Below are 23801 nucleotides of genomic sequence, written 5' to 3' on the forward strand. Positions count from 1 at the left end.
GTTCACTCAGACTTTGTTTCTAGGTCATTCTAAGTGGTCCCTCCTGCCTCCTTGTACCTCCAGGACACGGGGATCTCATAGAAGTTTCCTGAGCTTGGGCTCCTACAATTTTCCAGTTTCTGCCAGTGCATGTAATGTTTGTGTTAAAGAGAAAATCTCACCCCCAGGTGGCACCACTCAGGCTTTAAGCCCATGATACCAAGTCTAGACTCAACTGCTGACCTCATTACTGTTTGAACCTCTTCCAGAAACCTCATCAGCCAGTCTGCAATTTTCAGGTCAACACCACTGTGGTAATCTGTTACATGGTCCCTCTGCCTGGAATATGAAAGTTGCAGGGCGTACAGAAGAGCCTACAGAAAATTTGCTCCTCTCTGCCTCTGTCTCTCTCTCTCTTTGCCCCCCCCTATCCCCCTCCCCGTGCTCTGTAGCTCTCTCTCTGTCTGTGTCTCCCTCGATTTCATAAGATCCAATGTGTGACTCAGTACAGCATGGGGATATCCCAAACTATGGCAGATCCTTACATGCCAAGTACAGCTTCGAATCTTCTGAAGGGGAAGGTGTATCTGTGCACTGTGCTTTGTCCTGAGAGAGGACATCTTCCCTCACAATCTGAGTAAGAGTTTTAGGCCTGGGCCCAAAAGGAGCTTTTTGAAGCCAAATTTGCATGGATTGTTCCCTGGGGTTGAGCAAACATTAGTTATTTATACAGACTTTGGCAGTCATGTTTAGGGCCCCGGACCCTGGAACTTGGCTGGGACTAAGCTGCTGCCTGTGTAAGGTTGAGATGTGGAAGAGGATGCCTGAGCTAAAGAGAATGCCCTCTGTAGCAGCTCCTTGGTAAGGATACACAGGTCTTTTTGCCCACATTTATTTTTCTCTGTGCCTCCAAGATTCCCAAGAGCCCACGACTCTCAGCCCTCAGTGGCTTTCAAAAGTGTATGTCACATCCCAGGTTCAGCTGCCACACCCCTCCTCTGGCCTCTCCACAACCCACGTTTTCACATTTAATTTTCTCAAGCCAGGTTGCTGAGCTGATCTGGTTTTTCTGAGAGGAAATGCCCTTTACCTCCACAGAGGGAGGGTGACAGAATCCCCTGCCTATACTCCCCATCAGCTTGGGTTTAAGGGATCCACCCAGTTTCCTTCTTCACTGCTAGCCTTTTAAGTTCTTAATTTGATGCAGTCAGTGTCTCTGAGTTTCCCCAATGTTCACCTTGTCCTGGGTAATTCCCTAGGTCCCATTCCAAACGTGCAGCCCCTCCCTTCTCCTGATCAATCCCTAGATGTGATTTTGGCCTGACCTGCTCTGGGGAAGGCTTGCTCCTCAAAATATGGAAGACCAACTATCCCTCTGTTCCTCTTTGAATGTGCACGGGGTTTGCAATTGTAAGTAACCTCAAGTCTCAGGGACTGTTTGGTACTCAATACTGTTGCATTGAAATTCTTTTTCTCTGGAGATGATACCACTGTCTCTCTAAAGGGGTGTTAATGGGAACACTAGGGAATTTTGATGTGGCCCCAACACCCCCATTAAGTCTACTTCCAGGCTGGTTTCCTTTTCTTTTCCTTTCATGAATGGACCTAGGGTTCAGTTGGAGGTGTGGCGAGTGCAAAGCCCCATCATGGTTAAATGCCTGGAGATCCAGGACTAAGGTTTTGCTCTCAGGTGGAAGTAGCCATTTCAGCTAGGACCTCAAAAGGAAGGTGTGGTCAGACGGGGTATAATGGCTTCTGAGGAGGCCGAGGAGGGAACAGAAGCTAGAGCGTGAGAGTCAATGTCCAGGTCTGAGCACAGGGCTCCCTGCACCACGCCGCTCTGGTGAGTCAGGAGCCTAAGGTGGTCCCCAAGGACCTGCAAGCCAAGAACCCAGAGATTTGTCCTTTTTTCCTTACAAATGAGCAGACTTTGCCTTTGCCTCTGGATGCAGGTGTGCCTTAATCCAAAATGTTTTGATTTCTGTTTTGATGTTTGCCATTCATAGAGGTTCACAGGGCAAGTTTTCCCTGTGTCTGAAAGTCGAGTATTGCTAAGGAGCCTATTGTAGGCCAAAGTGGCAAAATCCTTTTTGTAGTTTTGTAGAGGCTGGGCTGTGTGTGTGAAAACCGGTATTAATGAAAGTCTTTCATAACAGCCAATTGATGTTTAGAAAGAGAGGAAGGGAGTGGGCGGAGAGAGAGAGAGAGAGACATTGATGTGAGAAACATCCCTCAGCTGGCTCCTGCCCACACCCTAAGGGGGCTAGGAATGTAGCCCTCAAGTGACATTTGGGGGGCACGAGAGGATGCTCAACGCCGTGAGCAACACTGACCAGGCTTTGCAGTCTCTTATTGAGAGGAGCCTTAGTTGTGACATGTGAGCCCTCTGTTGTCATAGATAAAATGGTCATTCTAATATTCATAGAAGGGACACCCAGTAAAATGTACATGTTGGAATTAACGGTTATTTTTCTCACCTCCAGCTCCCCCATGCTTCAGAAAACGTTTGTGCTGCTTTTATATGCCTCATTTAAAATGTGTCAAAGGCCTCAATGGTACCCATTGTGTGGGTGTTCCTTAATCTTCCCCATCTATTTTATTTCCTGGAACTTAGCAAGAGGCAGTCCTGGGCCACGGGCTGCTCCCTACTCCAGGTGTTTTCAGTCCTTCAGTGATCCTCAGAAATGTTTTCCCTGGAAAGGGTGGGATCATCTCTCTGGTTTCCCAGTCCTCACTGCACAGCAGATTTGCAGCTAGCCAGTGGGCAGATGCGGGAGGGGTCCAGTGGTCATCTCACCCCTCCTTGGTGCCTGGTTCTTGTCCTTCCAGTGGCAGAGTAGAGGCAGGGCTGAGTGGCTTTGCAACCCTAAGCAGAAAACGGAGTTGGGGTAAATTGGGGGTGCTCCAGTTGTTGCCAGAGCAGTGCCTTTGGCCCTCAGCTGGTCCCTCTGAAGGGAGAAGGACCGGGGTTGCTCATGCTCAGCCTGACAAGATGCCTTGCTCCCGGCTGTCTCCCAGGATCTCTTTCATAGCAGCTTCATGGGGATGAGCCTCCCAGCTCCACGCAGACTCCTGGAACTGGCATGTCAGAGCCTGCTGCGGGATGAAGCCTCGGCCATCGCTGCTCTGGAGTGGCTTCCTATGGAGCTCTTCCCACCTCTTTTCATCACAGCCTTCACTGGGAAGCACAGCAGAGTCCTGAAGGCCATGGTGCAGGCTTGGCCCTTCCCCTGCCTCCCTCTGGGGGCCCTGATGAACCATCGGCAGTCTTACCAGGATATCTTGCAGGCTGTGCTCGAGGGACTCGATGCCATGCTTGCCCAGGACCCTCGACCCAGGTATGGGGGATTCAGTAGCCGGGTCGCACCCTGGGGATCTGAGCAGTTACAGCTGGGATCTGGGAGTGGGCAGGGCCAAAGGGAGAGCTGAGGCAGGCCTTGGAGCCACTGCTAGGGTCATTCTAGGAACAGGCTTCGGATATATACGGCTGATGAAATTGTCGAGGGTGACCGAAGGGACACGAGCCCACTCCTTCCTGGTGGCACCTAAAGGTACCAGGAATGGGGACCATGAAGGATCCCAGTAGCACCAGGAGCAGTTGATTCCTGGGGCATGGAGTCAAAGTCCAGTGCGGTGTCTGGCCCAGCTGCCCAAATGCCTAGCTCATGGTCTTACTCATTGTTATCTTAATGCATCCCAGCATATCTCCTATTTTCTCCACAGGAGATGTAAACTGCAGGTGCTTAATTTACAGAAGAGAGTTCATTTGGAGTTCTGGATGGTGTGGGCAGGTACCAGAGCCCATGTGTGCTCACTGCTGGAGCCTGAGGCCCTGCAGCCCATGAGGAATAGGAGGAAAGTACACAGCTTAAGGGCCAGGCCAAATCCACCCTTGGCCCCCGTGGAGGTGTTAATAGACCTTTGCCTCAAGAAAGGTGTCCTTGATGAGTCCCTCAGCTACCTGATTAAGAAAGTCAGCGAGAGGAGAGGTTTGCTGCACCTTTGCTCTAAGAAGCTGAAGGTTTTTGCGATGTCGAAGCAAAACACTAACATCCTGGATATGGTGCAGCTGGACTCTGTCCAGGATTTGGAGGTAAACTGTACCTGGAAGCTGTCCACTCTGAGGAAGTTCGCTCCTTACCTGGGCCAGATGGGCAATCTGCGCCGGTTCTTGCTCTCCCACGTCTTCACGTCTTCTCACACCACCTTGGAGCAGGAGAAGCAGTGTGTTGGCCTGGTCACCTCTCAATTCCTCAACCTGCCCCACCTCCAGGAGCTCAATTTGGATGATGTCTCCATCCTCAGAGGCCACCTGGATGAAATCCTCAGGTGAGGGGTGGCGAGCTTTCCCTGCCGACCAGAGCGAGTCCCTTTCCATTTCAGTGCACAGTGACGGGCTCTCCTGTGTGCCGTCCCTCAGCAGTGCTAGAGTGCCTGAGCCACTAGACGGGCCACACAGTCAGTGACTTGTTCACCGCTCTGTCACCTTGCATGTTGTGACATAACCCCCCAGATAAAGGTAGGACGTATGCAGTAGGACAGAGGCTACTAAAGGGACTCCTTGCTAGGAATTCGGGCCAGGGGATGGTAGCTTTGGGCATCCTTGTAAGTGGTGTTGAAGGGAAAATGATGCAATAGAACCAAGTGAGGATTGCAATGACAAGGGGAAAGCCAATCAGAGGTAAGGTTTCAGGGGTTAAGTTCCGCACTTAGAGATTTGGCCATGGCAGCCTTTCACTCCAAACCTGCCTCAGTCACCTGTCTGCCAAGGGTTGCCATAGGCTCTCGCAAACGGAATGCATGGCAAATGCAGGATTCAGGAGGGAGGCATTACGAAATGGGATAGGTGGTTTGTAGACAATGCAGTGATCTAAGTTCCTGGAGGGTGGCAGCCCTCGCTGGATGTTGCCTGACTGTGCCCAGGTTAGCCCTTTCTGCACATCTGCCAGAGGCCTCATTGGGCTAAGAGATGGTGGTGACAGGGGTCTAGGCTGTGGCTGGAAGGAAGCCCCAGTTGCAGGCAATTCAGGACATGTCTCCAATACTAAAATGCACTGGTTGCCTCCTGCTTCAGACCCTGGGGCAGGCTCCTTTCTGAGCTCCTCCCACCTTTATGTTCACAACACCTGTGTGTTTGGGCTGGAGGGTATGATGTGCTCCACTTGATGGATGAGTAAATGGAGTGTGTGAGGTTTCATCCAGTTGAATCCATCACGGAGCAGATAACAGATGGAGAAAGATTCCACTCAAATTTGCTCTGACTTGAATGTCACTTTTCACTGTCCAACATCCTGGGTTTGATCATCATCCGGAACACTGTAGGCTTTGGTGACATGGGCCTCTTTACCCTGAAGGCCTGCATTATCCTCACCTGCCTCTGCTCACCAGGTCCATCCCCCCACATGTAACTGCTCTATGTCTCCCCAGGTGCCTGAAGAGCCCCTTGGAGACCCTGTCCATCACTAACTGCCTGCTTTTCGAAAGAGACTTTAGACATCTCTCCCAGCATCTGAATGTCAGCCAGCTGAAAAGCCTGAGTTTCAGTGGGCTCAACCTGACCATTATCAGTTCTCGGTCACTCCAATTTCTTTTAGAGAGAGCCTCCCCCACTCTCCAGGACCTGGACTTGGATGAGTGTGGGATCATGGACCACCAGTTCCTGGACATCCTGCCAGCCCTGAGCCACTGCTACCAGCTCACAACCCTAAGTTTCTGTGAAAACCCCATCTCCATGACCGTCCTGGAGGACCTGCTTCGCCACGTTGTCGGGCTGAGCAAGCTGAGTTGCGTGATTTATGCGGCGCCCATGGAGAGTTATGAGGAAACTAGCAGCAACATCAACCTGGGCCGACTTGCCCAGATGCATGCCATGCTGAAGCATATGCTGCAGGAGTTGGGTCGGCCCGGCATGGTCTGGCTCTGTGCTTACCCCTGTCCTCACTGTGGCTGTAGAACCTTCCATGACCCAACTCCCATTCTGTGATCCTGTTGCTTGAGTGTCTAGCTGGGTGCACATCTCATAGGCTTTACTCTGGGCACTTGGGCACTGAAGCCCAGACATAAGTGTACCGTTCAGGAACACAGCAGCCAGTTTCAGACAGCTACTCAGGGTTGGGGGGAAATGCTCACAGGGGACTGGATGGTTTCTTTGGGGAGATTTGTCCTAAGGAGTTAGAAATATGCACCTGAATCTCTCAGGGGGAGGGATTGAGGCTTGGGTGGTAGATGCGGGAATTACATTTCTTGAATGGTTGTGAATAAATGTCAGTAATAAAGAGAACTGGATGTTAACAGACTGATGTCCTCAATGACATGTTAGCCCAACTCTCCCACCTGCAGTTACTGGCAAAGTAAGAAGGCATGAGCCTTGTGATGCGCAGACATTAGGCTGGTTGAGGTTGATTCCAGGAGATCACATCACCATTTATCCTTTCTGGTTTGGTGGTTCTTTCTGGTGCACCGACACCTACTCACCTCTGTGACTGTTCAGTGGGTCAGCGCACACTTGTTGCGTCCACAGGGACTGGAACAAGTGGCTTCCAGTGAGCACCACCGAGGTACAACTACTCTGGGGCCATCACGGTTAACTAGTCCAGTCCCTGGACACAAACACTCCTCCCCACTGGGAGCCTCCATCTCTGGCCTGTGTCTGCTCCATGGTAGGGCTTCCCTGTGCACAAGTCAGGCCCCCAGTACTGAAAGGGACATCAGCCTGCCAGGGAGCCAGAGCCCTGGCCTCACAGGTCCATGCCTGTCATTCCCCTGGATCCAGCCCCTTCTTGAATTCAAGTTCCTGTAAACACATTTACATTCTTTTCAGCAAAATACTGAGCTGGAATAAACCTCTGCTTTGTTCTGTGTCCTGTCCTAAGAATAGGACATCCTTTGGTTGAGGATGGTCTAATATTCGAATACTTTCCCCTCATGATCCTCCTTCCCATTAATCAAGGAGGTGGTAAAGCAACTCTGAGCCAGTGACAGACCCCGGGTCTGAAGAGTGGACAACCCCAAGCCAGTTCCCGGAGAGCACTTAAGTGGACACAGGTGAAGGTCACCCCGGGGAGATGGGGGTATGGAGGGCCACCCTGAGGGTCAATACAACCAAGTGAAGGGGAGATGTCCTAGTGTGCTGTTGGATCCCACAGTCAGTGGACAGTTAGCTGGCCAGGAAGGAACAGGCTCCCTGCCCACCTGCCACTGCATTCTGGCCCTAGGCTGTCTCAGTTTGCTCACTGAGTGGCCTGCCAGAGGAGCACCTAGGGAGAACGCCACACATCCAGGCCCAGGGGCAGGCCTCCATTAGCCTGTATGTCTCCCTAATTGTGAGGAAGTCAGTCCTGCTTTTTCTCCTTCTACTGCCTCCCATTCAGTGCCAGCCACTCATGTGCTTGCTGCTCTCTGCTGGGTGTCAGCAACTTCCTAGCTTGTCACATACAGCACCTGGCCCTTCGTACTCTTTTTATTGCCATTCCTTTCTTTTCTTCTACCTTCCACTCTTCTAGCTTGGGTCCATCATCCTACGAGCTCATTTTTCCGTTTCTTAGTACATTTCCTATTGATATCAGAGAGGAAGGGAGAGGGAGAGATGGATAAAACATCAATAATGAGACAAAATCATTGGTTGGCTTTCTCCTGCACATCCACCTGGGGATCCAGGCATAAACTCCAGCTCCTGCTCCAACTGAGAATTGAACTATGTCCTCTTGGTTCATAGGCCTACTGAGCCACACTGGCCAGGCACACTCTGCTTCTTCGAGTGGGAAGAGAAAATGCTGAAGTCTCAGTAACAGTCGGTGAGCTCCCCACCCCCCAAAAAAAGAGGATAAGAGAACAAGGGTCAGAAAATGTATATCTCTTACAGCAAACGCTCTCTTTCTCTTCCTCTCTCTCTCCTATTCCATCTCCCTCTCCCTGTCCCTCTGTCTGACATGCACCTTGTCTTCCCATCCCCGCCTTCACAGGAAATAGTGTCCATAATATGAATCAGAACCTCTATAATTTGAGGAAACGCATAAAAATTTGCCGGTTCTGAGGGAGGAAGGCCAAAGGCAAAACATCCTGTGGTCTGGGTGTTAATTCCTCCACACATAGAGCTCGTGCCCATTACCTTGTGTGGAGATTCACCTGTGGGGCCAACTTATGTAAAGCTCTTGTCTGCATGTCCTCCTCTGGAATTGCCCACTGTTATTAGCATTGATAGTATTTATTAACCACCAGATGCAAGATAAGGAAGAAAATAGAAGTCAGTGCACCCTTGCCAGTGTTTCTGGGCATTGTCCTGTGCACCAGAAAGTTAACCCATTTGATTTCTGGCCAGGGCACATGTCCAGGTTTCTGGTTCAGTCCCCAGGCATCCAATATTGTTTCTCTCTCACATGAATGCATGCTTCTGTGTCTGTCTCACTCCACTTACCTCTCTCTAAAGAATCAATTTTAAAAACCCACCATATTAAGACAAAACAAAAGGAAACTCATTGCTGTATGTTGCCTCTAAAACAGAGTGTCCTGCACTTGACGCTTTATTTGTTCTGTAGACCACAACTGAGAATTAAAGCAAAATATTGGAATCTGGACTTTTCCATCAAAATATTCAGAAAAGCATAGTATCAAGGCAATGAGGCTTATAAAGCTTAGACAGTGATTGCATCTGTGAAGATGGGCACAGAAGGGGCATGGATAGGAGGTGACTGCTGGTGCACAAGCATCTTGTACATGAAGGCCCTATGGGCAGGGTCTCTAGGACATCAGAAAGCAAGCAGGGAGAGGAAGGCACACATAGTAGGTTCCTTAGTACTAGAATGTACCCCAGAGTCCCCCAAACTGCACAGCAGTAAGGCAGGCTGGATACAGGGCAGCTGGAGCACACGGATTCCAAAGGGAAGACTCTGAATAAAGAAGAGCCAAAGCCTGGACTGCTTGTCTCAGTGGATGAGTTTCGACCTGTGAACCAGGAGGTCAGTTCAATTCCCAGGCTGGGACATGTCCCCGTTGTGGGCTCTTTGTCCAGTAGGTGCCTTGTAGGAAGCAGCCAATCAAGGATTCTCTCTCACCATTGATGGTTCTCTTTTTTTTTCTTTTTTTTAAATTTTATTGCTTAAAGTATTACAATGGGTATTACATATGTGTGCTTTCCCCCCCACCCTGCCCTTGACAATACCCTGGCCTCCCGTATCCCCCAGTATCTTATGTCCATTGGTTATGCTTATATTCATGCATACAAGTCCTTCGGTTGATCTCTTACCCCCTTCCCTCCTGCCCCCCAACCATCCTCGGCCTTCCAGCTACAGGTTGACAATCTGTTTGGGGCAGCTCTGCCTCTCTATCTGTTATAGTTCATCAGTTTATAATGGTCTTTATTATCCATATATGAGTGAGATCATGTGGTATTTTTCCTTCATTGACTGGCTTATTTCACTTAGCATAATGCTCTCCAGTTCCATCCATGCCTTTGCAAATGCTAAGTGTTCCTTCTTTTTTACAGCAGCATAGTATTCCATCATGTAGATGTACCATGGTTTTCTAATCCATTCATCTACTGATGGGCACTTAGGCTGTTTCCAGATCTTAGCTATGGTGAATTGTGCTGCTATGAACATAGGGCTGCATATGTCCTTTCTGCTTGGTGTTTCTGGTTTCATGGGTTATATTCCTAGAAGTGGGATCACAGGGTCAAATGGGAGTTCCATTTTTAGTTTTTTGAGGAAAGTCCATAGTGTCTTCCATAGTAGCTGCACCAGTCTGCATTCCCACCAGCAGTGCACCATTGTTCCTTTTTCTCCACATCCTCTCAAGCAGTTGTCTTTGTGGATTTGTTGATGATAGCCAGCCTGACAGGTGTGAGATGATACCTCATTGTTGTTTTGATTTGCATTTCTCATATGATTAGTGACTTTCAGCATGTTTTCAAATGTCTCTTGTTTTTCTGAATGTCTTCTTTGGAAAGGTGTCTATTTAGATGCTTTGCCCATTTTTTGATTGGATTGTTTATCTTCCTTTTGTTAAGTTGTATGAGTTCCCTATAAATTTTGGAGATTAGGCCCTTACCAGATATGATGGTGGTAAATATGTTTTCCCACACACTGGGTTTTCTTGTTGTTTTGTTGATGGTATCTTTTGCTGTGCACAAACTTTTTATTTTGATGTAGTCCCATTTGTTCATTTTCTCTATAGATTCAAGTGTCCTGGGTGCTGTATTGGTGAAAAAATTGCTTTGGCATATGTCTGAGATTTTATTGCCTTTGGATTCTTCTAGCATTTTTATGGTTTCCCATCGGACATTTAAGTCCTTTATCCATTTTGAGTTTATTCTCATGTATGGTGTAAGTTGGTGGTCTAGTTTCATTTTCTTGCATATATCTGTCCAATTTTCCCAACACCATTTATTGAAGAGACTATCTTGACTCCATTGTATGTTCTTGCCTCCTTTGTCAAATATTAATTGAGCATATTGGTTCGGGCTGATTTCTCGGCTCTCTGTTCTATTCCATTGATCTATATGCCTGCTCTTGTGCTAGTTCAAGGCAGTTTTGAGAACAGTGGCTTTGTAATACAGCTTGATATCTGGAATTGAGATCCCACCTACTTTGTTCTTTCTCAGGATTGCTGCAGGTAATCTGGTACTTTTTTTATTCCAGATGAATTTTTGGAGAGTTCGTTCTAGATCTGTGAAGTATGCCATTGGTGTTTTCATGGGAAGTGCGTTGAATTTATCGATTGCTTTGGGTAGTATGGACATTTTAATGATTTTGATTCTACCAATCCATGAACACGGTATGTTCCTCCATCTGTTTATGTCTTCCTCTATCTCTTTTTTCAAAGTCCTGTAGTTTTCTGAGTAGAGTTCTTTTACTTCTTTAGTTAAGTTTATTCCTCAGTAGCTTAATTTTTTTGGTCCGATGGGAAATGGGATTATTTTTATAATCTCTCTTTCTCAAAGTTCACTATTGGTGTATAGAAATGCCTCAGAATTCTTGGGGTTAATTTTGTATCCTGCTACATTGCCAAATTCATGTATTAAGTACAGGAATTTTTTGATGGAATCTCTAGGGTTTTGTATGTATAATATCATGTCGTCTGCAAATAAGGACAGTTTTACTTCCACTTTTCTAATTTGCACGCCTTTTATTTCTTGTTCTTGTGTAATTGCAATGGCTAATAATTCCAGTACTACGTTGAACAGGAGTGCTGAGAGTGGGCATCCCTGTTTTGTTCCTGTTCTTAGGGAAATGGTGTTAGTTTTTGTGCATTGAATATGATGTTGGCTGTGGGCCTGTCATAAATGGCTTTTATTATGTTGAGGTATGATCTTTCTACTCCCACCTTGTGGAGAGTTTTTATCAAAAATGGGTGTTGGGTTTTGTCAAATGCTTTTTCTGCATCAATTGATATGATCATGTGTTTTTTTTTCTTTTAATTTGTTTATGTGATGTATCACGTTTATTGACTTGAGGATATTGTACCATCCTTGCATCCCTGGGATAAATCCTACTTGGTCATGGTGTATGATCTTTCTGATATACTGCTGGATCCGATTTGCTAAGATTTTGTGGAGGATTTTGCCATCTATACTCAGGAGGGATATTGCCTGTAATTCTCTTTCATTGTTTTGGTATTAGGGTGATGCTGGCTTCATAGAATGAGCTTGGAAGTGTTCCTTCCTCTTGGATTTTTTTGTACTAGTCTGAGGAGGATAGGTTTTAGTTTTTCCTTGAATTTTTGGTAAAACTCCCCAGTGAAGCCGTCTTGTCCTGGGCTTTCGTTGGATGCAAGCTTTTTGATGACTGCTTCAATTTCTTCCATAGTTTTTGGCCTGTTGAGATTTTTAGATTCTTCTGGTTGAGATTTTGATTGATGTATTTTTCTAGGAATTTGTCCATTATCTCCAGGTAGTCTAGTTTGTTGGAGTAGAGCTGTCCATAGTATTTTTTAACAAACATTTTGTATTTCTGTGGGGTCTGTTGTTGTTTCGCCTCTATCGTTTCTGATTTTGTTTATTTGGGTACTCTCTCTTTGCATCCTGCTGAGCCTGGCTAGAGGTTTGTTAATCTTGTTTATCCTTTCAAAGAACCAGCTCTTGGTTTCCTTGATTTTCTGTAATTTTTTTGTGTGTTTATGTCAATTATTTGGGCTGTAATCTTTATTATCTCCTTCCTTCTGCTCACTCTGGGGTTTTCTTGTTGCTCTCTTTCTGATTCTTTGAGTTGTAGAGTTAGATGATTCACTGCCATTTTTTTCTTGTTTCTTGAGAAAGGCCTGTAAAGCTATAAACTTCAATCTCAGGACTGCATTCATTGTGTTCCATAGGTTTTGGATTGTTGTGTTTTCATTGTCATTTGTTTCCAGGATGTTTTTCATTTCTTCTTCGATCTCATTGGTAAACCAATCAATATTTAGTAACATGCTATTCAGCTTCCAGTGTTTTAGTATTTTGGGTTGTTTATATTGTAGTTTATTTCTAATATTATTCCATGGTGGTCTGAGAAGATGCTTGGTATGATTTCAATCTTCTTGAATTTGGGGAGACTTTGTTTGTGACCCAATATGTGGTCTAATTTTGAATCTGTCCCATGAGCACTTGAGTAGAATATATGTTCCGTGGCTGTGGTGTGAAGTGTTCTGAAGATGTCAATTAAGTCCATCTGATCTGGTGATTCATTTAGGATCGCTGCATAACGATTATGAATAAGACAAACTCCCCATTTTCTACCAGAGGCCTAGTGCTCAAATTTGTGCATGGGTGCAGTCTGGCCAGCCCAGCCCCAAACCAGTCCTTCGGTCATCCCTCAATTTGGTCATGATGAACATAGATTCTAAAATCCTCAACATATGGTAAAATCCTTTACCATAATGCTGTCCATGTCCGTCCATGCTTTTTGGAAAGGGAAGAGTTCTTTCCTTTTTACAGCAGTGTAGTATTCTGTTGTGTAGATGTACCCCACCATTTTTATCCATTTATCTGCTGGTGGGCACTTAGTCTGTTTCCAAATCTTAGCTATTGTAAATTGTGCTGCAATGAACATATGGGTGCATATATGCTTTCTGATTGGTGTTTCTAATTTCTGGGGAAAGACCCCTAGTAGTGGGAGTACTGGATCAAATGGCAGTTCCTTTTTAATTTTTTGAGGAAACTCCGTACTGTTCTCCACAGTGGTTTTACCAGACTGCATTCCCACGAGCAGTGCAGGAGAGTACCTTTTACTCCACATCCTCCTCAGCCCTTGTGGTCTGCTGATTTGTTGATGATAGCCATTCTTACCAGTGTGAGATGGTATCTCATTGTCATTTTGATTTGCATCTCTAGGAAGATTAAGGATTTTTAGCATGTTTTCATATGTCTCTTGGCTTTCTGTATGTGCAATTTTCAAAAGTATCTATTTAAGTCAATTTTTTGATTGCATTGTTTATCTTCCTTTTTTTTTTTAAGATGGCTGAGTTCCCTATGAATTTTGGAGATCAGGCCCTTACTGGATATAGCATAGGAAAATATGTTCTCCCAAGCCATGGGCTTTCTTGTTTTGTTTTTTGTTTGTTTGTTTTTTGTTTGTTTGTATTTTTTTTTGTGTGTGTGTGTGTGTGTGTGTGTGTTGCTGATGGTTTCTTTTTCTCTGCAGAAGATTTTTATTTTGATGTCGTCCCATTTGTTTCTTTTCTCCGTATTTTCTATTACCCTAGGAGTTATATTGGTAAAGGGCTTCTTTGAAATATGTCTCATAATTTTCTGCCTATGGATTCTTCCAAGATTTTTATGGTTTCCATCTTACAATTGAGTCCTTTATCTATTTTGTGTTTATTTTCCTCAATGGTGTGAGGCGGTGGTCTAGTTTCATTATTTTGCATGAATCTGTCCAATTTCTCCAAACTCCTGTATTGAAAAGACTGTCTTGACTCCATTGTATGCTCTTGCCTCCTTTGTCAAACATTAATTGGGCATAAAGGCTCAGGTCTATTTCTATATTCTCAGGTGTGTTCCATTGGTCTACTAGTACACGTCTGTTCTTGTGCCAGTACCAGCAAGCTTGAGAACAGTGGCTTTGAAATATAACTTGACATCCGCAATTGTGAACGACCAACATTGTTCTTTTTTCTCAAGATTACTCTGACTATTGCGGGTCATTTTATTTTTTATTGTATATGAATTTCTGGAGACTTTGTTATAGGTCTGAGAAATATGTCATTGGTATTTTAATGGGGGTTACAGTAAATCTGTGGAATGCTTTGTGTAGCGTGGCCATTTTAATGAGATTTATTCTACTAATACATGAACATGGTATATTCTTCATTTGTTTATGTCTTCCTCTACCTGTTTTTCAATGTCCTGTAGTTTTCAGAGTAAAGATCTTTTACTTATTTAGTTAAGTTTATTCCTAGGTATCTTCCTTTTTTTGTTGCAATTGTAAATCGGATTGTTGTTTTTGTTTTTTTGTTCCTTTTTCTGTGAATTCTTTATTGGTGTATCAAAAAGCCATAGATTTCTGGGTGTTAACTTTGTATTCTGGTACATTACCAAATTCATTTATTAAATGAAGAACTTGTTTTATGGTACACTGAAGCAGTTCAATACATATTGATCCTTTTACTTTATATTTATCTTTTAGTATTTGTCGACAGCCAAGATTTGGATTTGTCTCATGATTTTTCTGTCTTTGTTTTTTTTTTTTGTTTTTTTGATAGAGCAAATTACTTGATCTTTCTTTTTTTTCCCAATGATTTTTTTTTCAATTTTTGTATTATTTATTGAAGTATTACAAAGGGTATTACACATGTGTCCTTCCCCCCCCCCCCCCGCCCCAGCCCTTGACAATATCCTGACCTCCCCTACCCCCCAGTGTCTTATGTCTATTGCTTATACTTATATGCATGCATACAAGTCCTTTGGTTGATCTCTTACCTCCCTCCCTCCTGCCCTCCAACCCACCCCGACCTTCATGCTGCAATTTGACAATCTGTTTGAGGTAGATCTGCCTCTGTATCTATTATTGTTTGAAAGTTTATAATTATCTCTCTTATCCATGAATGAGTGAGATCATGTGGTATTTTTCCTTCATTGACTGGCTTATTTCACTTAGCATAATGCTCTCCAGTTCCATGTCATGATTTTTCTTGAGTTCAGAAGTCCATTTATTTGATTTATGAAGAATAGTGGATGTTGTTTCTCAAGTGGTAAGCAGTAGGAAATGTAGTTTGTGTACACATTATTCGTAAGTGTCTTCTTTCAAGTGATATTTAGTAGCCTACACACTATGCTGCATAATGATTATGAATAAGACAAACTCCCATTTATTGGGTAGTTATATTTTACCAGAGGCCTAGTGCTCAAATTTGTGCATGGGTGCAGTCTGGCCAGCCCGGCTCCAAACCAGTCCTTCGGACATCCCTCAATTTGGTCATGCCACACGCAGCCTGATTGATATGGTAGCACTTCCAGCACTCACTCAAACAGGAGTGGTGACAGTGGGCATCCCTGTCTTGTTCCTGTTCTTGGGTGACTTGTTTTTTATTTTGGCCTATTGAGTAGGGTGTTGTCTGTATGTTTTTCATATAAGGCTTTTATTATGTTGAGGTATGATCCCTCTATTCCCAGTTTGCTGAGAGTTTTTACCAAAAAGCGTGTTGGGTTTTGTCAAATTCTTTTTCTTCATCAATTTGTATGATTATGTGATTTTTATCTCTCAATTTATTTTTACCTCTCAATTTGATGTATCATGTGTATTGATTTGGGGATGTTGCACCATCATTTCATGCCCAGAATAAATCCATGTGCTCATGGTGTATGATCTTTCTGATGTAATGCTTGTTCTGATTTGCTAGGATTTTGTTGAGGATTTTTGAATCTATGTTCATCAGAGATACATTGGCTTATAATTCTCTTTCTTTGCAGTATCTACATCTGCTTTGGGATTAGGGTAATGCTGGCTTCTAGAAATAGCTTGGAATTGTTCCTTCCTCTTGAATTTTTTGGAATAGTGTAAGGAGGAAAGGTTTTAGTTTGAACATTTTGTAAAACCTCCTGTGAAGCTGTCTGGCCCAAGGATTTGGTTGCTGGGAGTTTTTCAATTACTGCTTCAATTACCTTCTGTTTATCCGTCTATTCAGACTTTTTTATTCTTCTTGATTGAGTTTCAGAAGTTTGTACTTTTCTAGGAATACATCCACTTGTTCTAGGTTGACCAGTTTGTTGGAATAGTATTTTTACAACCCTTTTCATTTCTTTGGGGTAAGTTGTTATTAAGCCCCTTTCATTTCTGATTGTTTATTTGGGATTTGGGTCCTCTCTCTGTGCTTCCTGGTAAGCCTGAAAGAAGTTCATCAATCTTATTTATCCTTTCAAAGAACCAGCTCTTGGTTTTGTTGATATTTTGTAGTGATTTTTTTTTTTTTTGGTTGTCATGTTATTTAATTCTGCTGTGATTTTTACTATTTCCTTCCTTCTGCTCAGTCTGGGCTTTCTTGTTGCTTTCTTTCTAATTCTTTAAGTTGTAGAGTTATATAATTTATTACCAGTTATTTTTTGTTTTTTGTTTTTTGTTTTTTGTGGCTGTAATGCTATGAACTTCTCTCTCAGATCTGCTTTCAGTATATACCATTGAATTTGAATTATTGTGTTTTCATTGTCATTACTTTGCAGGATGTTTTTAATTTCTTTTTTGATGTTTTTGATAACACAAACAAACATTGTTTAATAATGTACTATTTAGCCTGCAAGTATTTGAATTTTTGTTAATTTTTATTGGAGGTTATATCTAATATTAGAGGCCCAGTGCACAAAATTCTTCCATGAGGGGTGGTGGTGTTCCTTCAGACCAGCCTATACCCTCTCCAATCTGGGACTGCTGTCTTCTAATTGCTCACCTGCCGGCCTGCCTCCATGCCTGGTCACCCCTAACTGCCTCCTGTCCCACCTACAGCCTGATCGACCCTCACTGCCTCTACCTGCTGCTCTAATCACCCCTAATTGCCCCACCAGCTGGCCTGGTCTCCCCTAACTGCCCTGTGATTGACCAGGTCACCTCCACCTGCCCCCTACCTACTAGCCTGGTCGCCGACAACTGCCCCTTCACCAGCCTAGTCACCTTTCACTGCCCCCCCCACACACACACACACTGCAGGCCTAATTGCCGCCAATGAAGCCCCTGCCAGACTGGTCACCCCTAACTCTCCCCCTGTCAGTTTGGTCACCTCTTACTGCCCCATCACCCGCTAGCCTTGTCACATTCAACTGGTCCCCTAATGCGCTGGTTTCATTCTACAGTCCCCCTGTCTTCCTGGTTGCCCCTCAGAGCACCCCCACAGGCCTGGTTGCCCCACACAACTTGCTGTTCAGTTGTTTGTTTGTCCCTCACTAAGCCGCAACTGGCCTGGACGCCCCAAGTAGCCTGCTGTCTAGTCGTTTGGTCGTGGCTCATTAAACACCCCCCTCACCCCCGCCTGCTGCCAGTCTGGTCTCCCCATGCAGCCTGCTTGTTCAGTCATTTGGTTGTCCCTCACTAAACTCCCTGACAGCCAGGTCATAGGCAGCCATCTTGTTAGGGTGTGAGGAATAATTTGCATATTACCTCTTTATTATATAGCAGTATGCCTTTGTAATCAGAGAAGATGCTTGATATGACTTCCATCTTGTTTAATTTGAAGAGACTTTGCTTGTGTCTCAAGTGGTCTATCTTTGAAAATCTCCCATGTACACTTAAGTAGAATGTATATTCTGTATCTTTGGGATGAACTGTTCTGAAGATGTCAATTAAGTTTGTCTGATCTAGTGAGCTCTTTAGGATTGTTGTCCCCTGTAGTGGCCTTCATGTTAAAGTCTATTTTGTCAGATATGTTTATTTCTAGTCTAGCTTTTCTTTTCTTTTCCATTTGCATGCAAAATTCCCTCTCATTCTGTATGAGTCTTTTGTTTTGAGGTGGGTCTCTTGTTGACAGCGTATAGGTGAGTCATATTTTTGAATCCATTCTGCAACCCTACGCCTTTTGATTGGAGCATTTAGTCCATTTACTTTAAGGGTTATTATTGATAGATACTGATTTATTGCCATTTTAATTCTGTATGCCTAGGTTTCCCTCTCATTTCTTCTTCTCATTACAGCAGTCCCTTTAGGATTTCTTGTAATTCTGGTCTGTGGTGTTGTATTCTTTAGCCATTCTTTGTCTGGGAAGCTCGTTATTTAAACATCTATTTTGAATGACGGCCTTATTGGATATAGTAATCTTAGTCTAAGAACCTTGCTTTCCATTACATTAAGTACTTCATGTCATTCCCTTCTGGCCTGTAGAGTTTCTGATGAGAAACCAGGTGTCAGCCCTCATTGGAACTTTATTGTAGGAAAAACATTTCTTTTCTTTTGCTGCCTTGACAATTATCACTTTTTCTGTAATTTTTGGCACTTTAATTATTATGTGTCTGGGAATGGGCCTGTTTGAGTTCTTCTTGTTTGTGGTTCTCTGTGGTTCCTGCACTTGTGTGACATTTTCCTTTAAGAAGTTAGGGAAGTTTTCTGCCATTGTTTCTTCAAACACCTTCTCTATGCCTTTCTCCCTTTCTGTCTCTTTGGGCACACCCACTACTGTAATATTGTTACATTTCCAGTAGCCTCACAGTTCCTTTAACCTGTGCTCCTGTTTATTAATTGTTTTATTTTCTGGTTTTTCTAATTGAGTGATATTTTCTCTCTGACTAATAATTCACTGATTTGATCCTCAGCTTCCCTAATATGCTGTGTATTTCTTCCAATTGGTTCTTTACTAGTGTTATGTCATATTTTTAACCTAGAACTTTTCTTTTTTTATAGCTACTATATATTTTTTTCATGCTATTGAGCATTTTTACCATGATTGCTCTGAACTCTGATTCAGATAAATTTCTTATCTCTACTTCATTTTTCTCTTCTGAGAATTCTCTAGTTCTTTCATTTTGGGATTGTTTCTTTGTTTCCTACTTTTGGCTTTCTGTTTGAGTTTGTGATGATGAGTTATGTAGATCCTCTATCAGTGGTTCTTCATCTTAAGGCCCTTTAAATACACTTCCTCATGTTGTGACCCAACCATAAAATTATTTTAATTGCTACTTCATAACTGTAATGTTGCTACTGGTATGAATCGTAATGTAAGTATCTGATATGCAGATTGGTCTTAGGCAACCCCTGTGAAAGGGTCGGCCGAACGCCAAAGGGGTCACGACCCACAGGTTGAGAACCGCTGTTCTACACCTCTCAGTCTGTCATGCTGGACAGTGTTAAAGGCTGTTTATGACTAATTAGGTCAGGCAAAGACTCAAAGCCTCAGGAGACCACCTCTGGCTACACACTTGTAGGCTTCTGACTTGAATTGCCCCTGTAGGCAGTCATCCTCAGGCAAGAGATTTTTTGCAACATGGCGGGTGGTGGCTTCTACTGGAGACCAATTGTCATTCTTAATCTCTTTAGTGGCCTAGGGAAAAGTGTTTTACAGTCGGGACTGAATTGCAATATGACTCCGAAATTCCACTCTAAATTTTGCACCGACAATAACTGGAGACTTGGGTATCTATCTTCTGAGCTGTATCCCCTGAGTCCCTAGTCCTGGCTTCTTCCCTCACAGCTCCAGTGCACTTCACCCTCCCTTTGCCAGAGCACAGGGAAATTTGTGTGTTGGTCCTTTAGGAGGATGCCTGAGTATCCATCAGTCTCTCCCTGTTCGATAGCTGGGGGCGAGAAGGGCAGCGTGGTTGGGGGGTGGGAGGACAGTTGGGGGTGAGCAGGCCAGTAGGCATAGTAGTTAGGGGAGATCAGGCAGGCAGGCAGGCAGGCGAGCTGTTAGGAGGCAGTGGTGCTGGATTTCAAGAGGGATATGTGACTTCTGGATCAGGCTCAATTCATAAACTGGCAGTCGGACATCCCCCAAGGGTCCCAGATTAGAGACAGTGCAGGCCAGGTTGAGGGACACACACTACTGTGAACGAATTTCATGCACCGGGCCAGTGGTATATCCATAAAGTTATATTTTGTGATTCCAAGAATCATATGCTTGTTGAGGAAATATGGCAACCAAATTAACACATCTTAATAAATACAATATAAGTATTTTGTCAACAGGCTGAAAAGTGATATGTGTGGGTTCATAGGGTCTGTTTTTAATAAAAATGAGGGTGGAAAGGCACACTTGAAAGAGTCAGGCATTGCAAGGTGGTAAATCACAGAGTGCACATAGTTGTGAAAAAATAAGGCAAATGTGACTCATTCATGAGATGTCTTAAAGTCTAACATAGAGACTCTCACTATTTATTATGTTGGAAAGTTGAAACCATTGAGGGAATCAGTGTAGTTAAGAACAATATGTCTCTGCAGTTGAATATACACAAACAGCCTATCCATTTAAATTTTGGATGTGCTAGTGAGCACATAAATTAAAGGCTCATTTGTGGACATTTGGGATAAGAATTAGCACTGAAACATGGTAATATTCATGGGAAATGTAATATTTCTCATATTTTGAAGGACATCCGGGGCTCTTCACATGAGCTGTTAAATGCTTGTAGTACAGATTAAGGCAGTAAAATTTATATTGCCATCATTACCAAAACTAAGGTTATACATTTAAACTAGTCAGCATTAGGAGAGAGCCATGCTAAATTGGTGATAAATTATAAAATTATATGTGGAATGAATTTGGCATGTACTGGCCCAAGAAAATATTACTATGCACAGGTGATATCTTGCAAGTATTAGAATAGATCCAAGTGCACCACTAGCACATGTGGCTTTTCCTGAGTCCAAAATGTAGTTGAAAGTGTAGCATAAAAGTTCTAAGGTAAGTGAGACAGTCAATTTTGAAATTAAATGGAAATAACTTGCCTCTATATTGTGGGCATCCAGGAGCAATGAACATGTTTTAACCGAAATGCTAATAATTTAATACTTGCGTACCGAAATAACTATTAGTTCTTAGGTGAAAGTGCATGAAGAAGTGAGTGTAACGGGAAAATTAAGAAGTTTTTAGTAATGTTGACAAGAGATTGTGAGCAAGAGAGAGCAAAGTAGAGAAGGAGAAAAGCTGATAGAGGCTTGTCAAGCTATAGGTAGGCACGGATAAATATGTATGTGGACATCATGGAAATTGCTTGCACTTTGTTCAGAATCAGAAAGGTTTTTCCCACTAATGGTCATTTAAGAAATTAAGGAAGATGTACAGGGAGGACAAGATGTCAGAAGATAATACATTCCAGAGTAACGTATCACAGCGCATACAAGCATGAGCCTAAATAGAGCCTAAGAGTAAATTTAAACATTGTTGTGGAAAGAGGAAATAAAGTGTTGTTTTGAATAATTGTTTTCCCTTAAAACATTGCTCTCCAAGATGATATCCTCACGTAAGTACTTGTCATTTACAGGAACGCTGTCACGTGGGAGAGGGAGTTATGCAGGCGTTCCTCGCAAAGAGACAATCCCTTCCATGAGAAATTACCATATATCTCCAAGAGATGATGATTGCACTACTAGTTATAGGTAATGGGCAATAAAGCGTAAGACACCTAAACTATACTATACACTGTCTGTTGTTGAGGTGAAATTCATCTATCATAACACTAAATATTCACCATTGACCAACTAACATATAGTATATTCAGAGTCTTATGCCACCACCATATCTGAGTAGGTCCAAAATATCTTTATCACCCATAAAAGCTCTTTAGGTAAAGCTCTTTATCATACATAAAAGCTCTGAAGGTAAAGCAGTCGCTACCATTCTCTTCCTCAGTCCAGCTTCTATGAAACAGCAACTTGTGTTCTATCTGTATTGATTCACCTGTTTTCCACAGATCACAGTATCAGCATGAAACAGGATAGGACCTTTTGTGTCTGGCTTGTTTCCGTTACCATAAATGTGTCCAAGGGTCATCCATGTGGCAGTAATCAGTTCACCGCCACTTTAATGGCTGGTTAAATATTCCCTTGCAGCTCTAGTGCACACAGCTCATTTACCACTTCAACCGTTGGGGTCGTTTCCACCAGAGGACTGATGTGAGCATTTTGGACTAGTATTTCATAGAAGTCTCCAGTTATTGTCCGTGCAAAATTTAGAGTGGAATTTTGGAGTCATATTGCAATTCAGTGTTAAATGTTTGTTGTAGGAGTTTCCCTTATTTTCCACAGCAGCCACGCCTTGTGCCCTTTCTGTTCCTTGTGCACAGGATTCCAGTGGCTCTAAATTCCCAACAAGCCCTGCTGTTTTCCTCTTCAAACATTGGGACCTACTTAGGAATAAAGTGGTATCTCACTTAGGTTTTGGTTGGCGTTTCCCTAACTACCCATTATTTTGATCCTCTTTCCATGAGCTTGTTAGCTGTTTGGGTATCTTCTTTGGAGAAATGACTCTTGAAGCCTTCTGTCCATTTGCATTTTCCTATTTTTATAGAGGCTCATATGAGAGCAGTGGTAAGTGTCCAGATATACTGCGTGTAAGGGGCAGGATTGGAATTAACAGGCCATCTTGTGTTTAACTCGAATTTTACTTTTATTTGCAACAGGCTGTACTATATGCAGTATGCGTTTTGTATTATCTTGGAAGTCTTGTATTCTTTCCTTAGTCGCTCATTTGGAACAGTCCAAATCTTTCAGGAGGGCAGGATCATACTCATTTATTTTCCTTATTAAAGAAATGAAGTGCAACATTTTTGTTTTGTTTTGTTTTTTACCTGAGGATATATCTCTACTGATCTTGGGAGAGTGGACGGAGGGAGTGGGGCTGAGAGAGAGCTACATCAATGTGAGAGAGATACTTCGATTGGTTTCCCCATGCACAATCCCCAACCCGGGCCAGGGATGGACCCTGCAAACCGGGCTCATGCCCTTAACCAGGAATTGAACCCGGGATCCTGCAGTGCCAAGACCGGTGCGCGACCCACTTAGGCACACCAGCCAGGGGGGTATTGTATAATTTTTTTAAACAGAAAGAGCATTTGACAGCGTGAAACATAAGAATAATACGAAAGTCAGAATTCCAGCCCGTTTTCAGAAAATGTGCCTTCATATGTATTCATAGTCAATTATTTCCGTCAAAACATTATTCTTCAGCAGTATTTTAAGTAATTGTAAGCTCCCTTGTCTACCTCAGCTTTCCTGACATATTTTTAGCACAGGTGTATAAAAGCATAGGTTTGCCAACTTTTTAAGACTTTACTAGGGTCATGTCATACTGACATAAAAATTATTCGTTAAGATGTTAAAGTATTTTTATTTGGTCACTGACTTTACAGGATGCACAGGTGGTGCACCATCAACCCGAGGGCCCCCTCTGACTTATGGTGGAAGGAGTCGCTGGGATGAGTATTACAGCCTCACACGAAATGGGTATGATTGGGGGGCATAACAATTACTGCAACAGCCAATGGGACACCTCTGTAAGAGGCCATGAGTGTGATGCTGGTGGGGATCATAGGATTCACCATCTATGCAAGAGAGAGTGAATCATGCAGTGCAGTAGCTCAACTTATTGGGATTCTCAAGAGCTGCCAGGAGGGAAGTCCCTGTGAGAGATGAAGTAGAAAATGAACTTAAAAATAATGCTATGTTATGGACGGCTTTTTATTTGAAAAGAAATTGTCTTCTGTTATTTACGAATGAATAGAAGCAAATGGTGGGTTTGGGGAAGAAGCAAGAATTTTAGGTCCCTTTGTGAAACTTCTGCATAGAATGCAAAGTTTGAATTCTTCAAGGTTATTTTATAAGTTTTGATTTTAATAAGAACATACTTTAATGTTTAAATTGAATATCTGATTGTTAAAATATTCAGAATAAAGTTTTCCACTAAATGGGATTTCTTGTCTCATTTTACTACAAACACATAAAAGC

General features: G+C 43.3%; 1 protein-coding gene across 1 annotated transcript; it reads left to right on the forward strand.

The window, feature by feature from the left end:
- Positions 1-3006: 3006 nt before the first annotated feature.
- On the forward strand, positions 3007-5962 carry LOC132225548 (melanoma antigen preferentially expressed in tumors-like). Its single transcript, XM_059680643.1, has 3 exons — positions 3007-3317; positions 3703-4308; positions 5407-5962. Exons 1-3 carry the CDS (start codon positions 3019-3021, stop codon positions 5960-5962), a joined length of 1461 nt encoding a protein of 486 aa, XP_059536626.1. The 5' UTR covers positions 3007-3018.
- The last annotated feature ends 17839 nt before the right edge of the window (positions 5963-23801 follow it).

The sequence above is a fragment of the Myotis daubentonii genome, chromosome Y, assembly GCF_963259705.1.
Source record: "Myotis daubentonii chromosome Y, mMyoDau2.1, whole genome shotgun sequence".
Lineage (NCBI taxonomy): Eukaryota > Metazoa > Chordata > Mammalia > Chiroptera > Vespertilionidae > Myotis > Myotis daubentonii.

Bases quoted from the DNA above. Each gene is read 5' to 3' on its own strand.
- LOC132225548 (XM_059680643.1), top strand. From the start codon at position 3,019: ATGGGGATGAGCCTCCCAGCTCCACGCAGACTCCTGGAACTGGCATGT. The intron at 3,318-3,702 runs GTATGGGGGATT...TTTTCTCCACAG, and splicing joins GCCCAGGACCCTCGACCCAG to GAGATGTAAACTGCAGGTGC. The intron at 4,309-5,406 runs GTGAGGGGTGGC...ATGTCTCCCCAG, and splicing joins CACCTGGATGAAATCCTCAG to GTGCCTGAAGAGCCCCTTGG.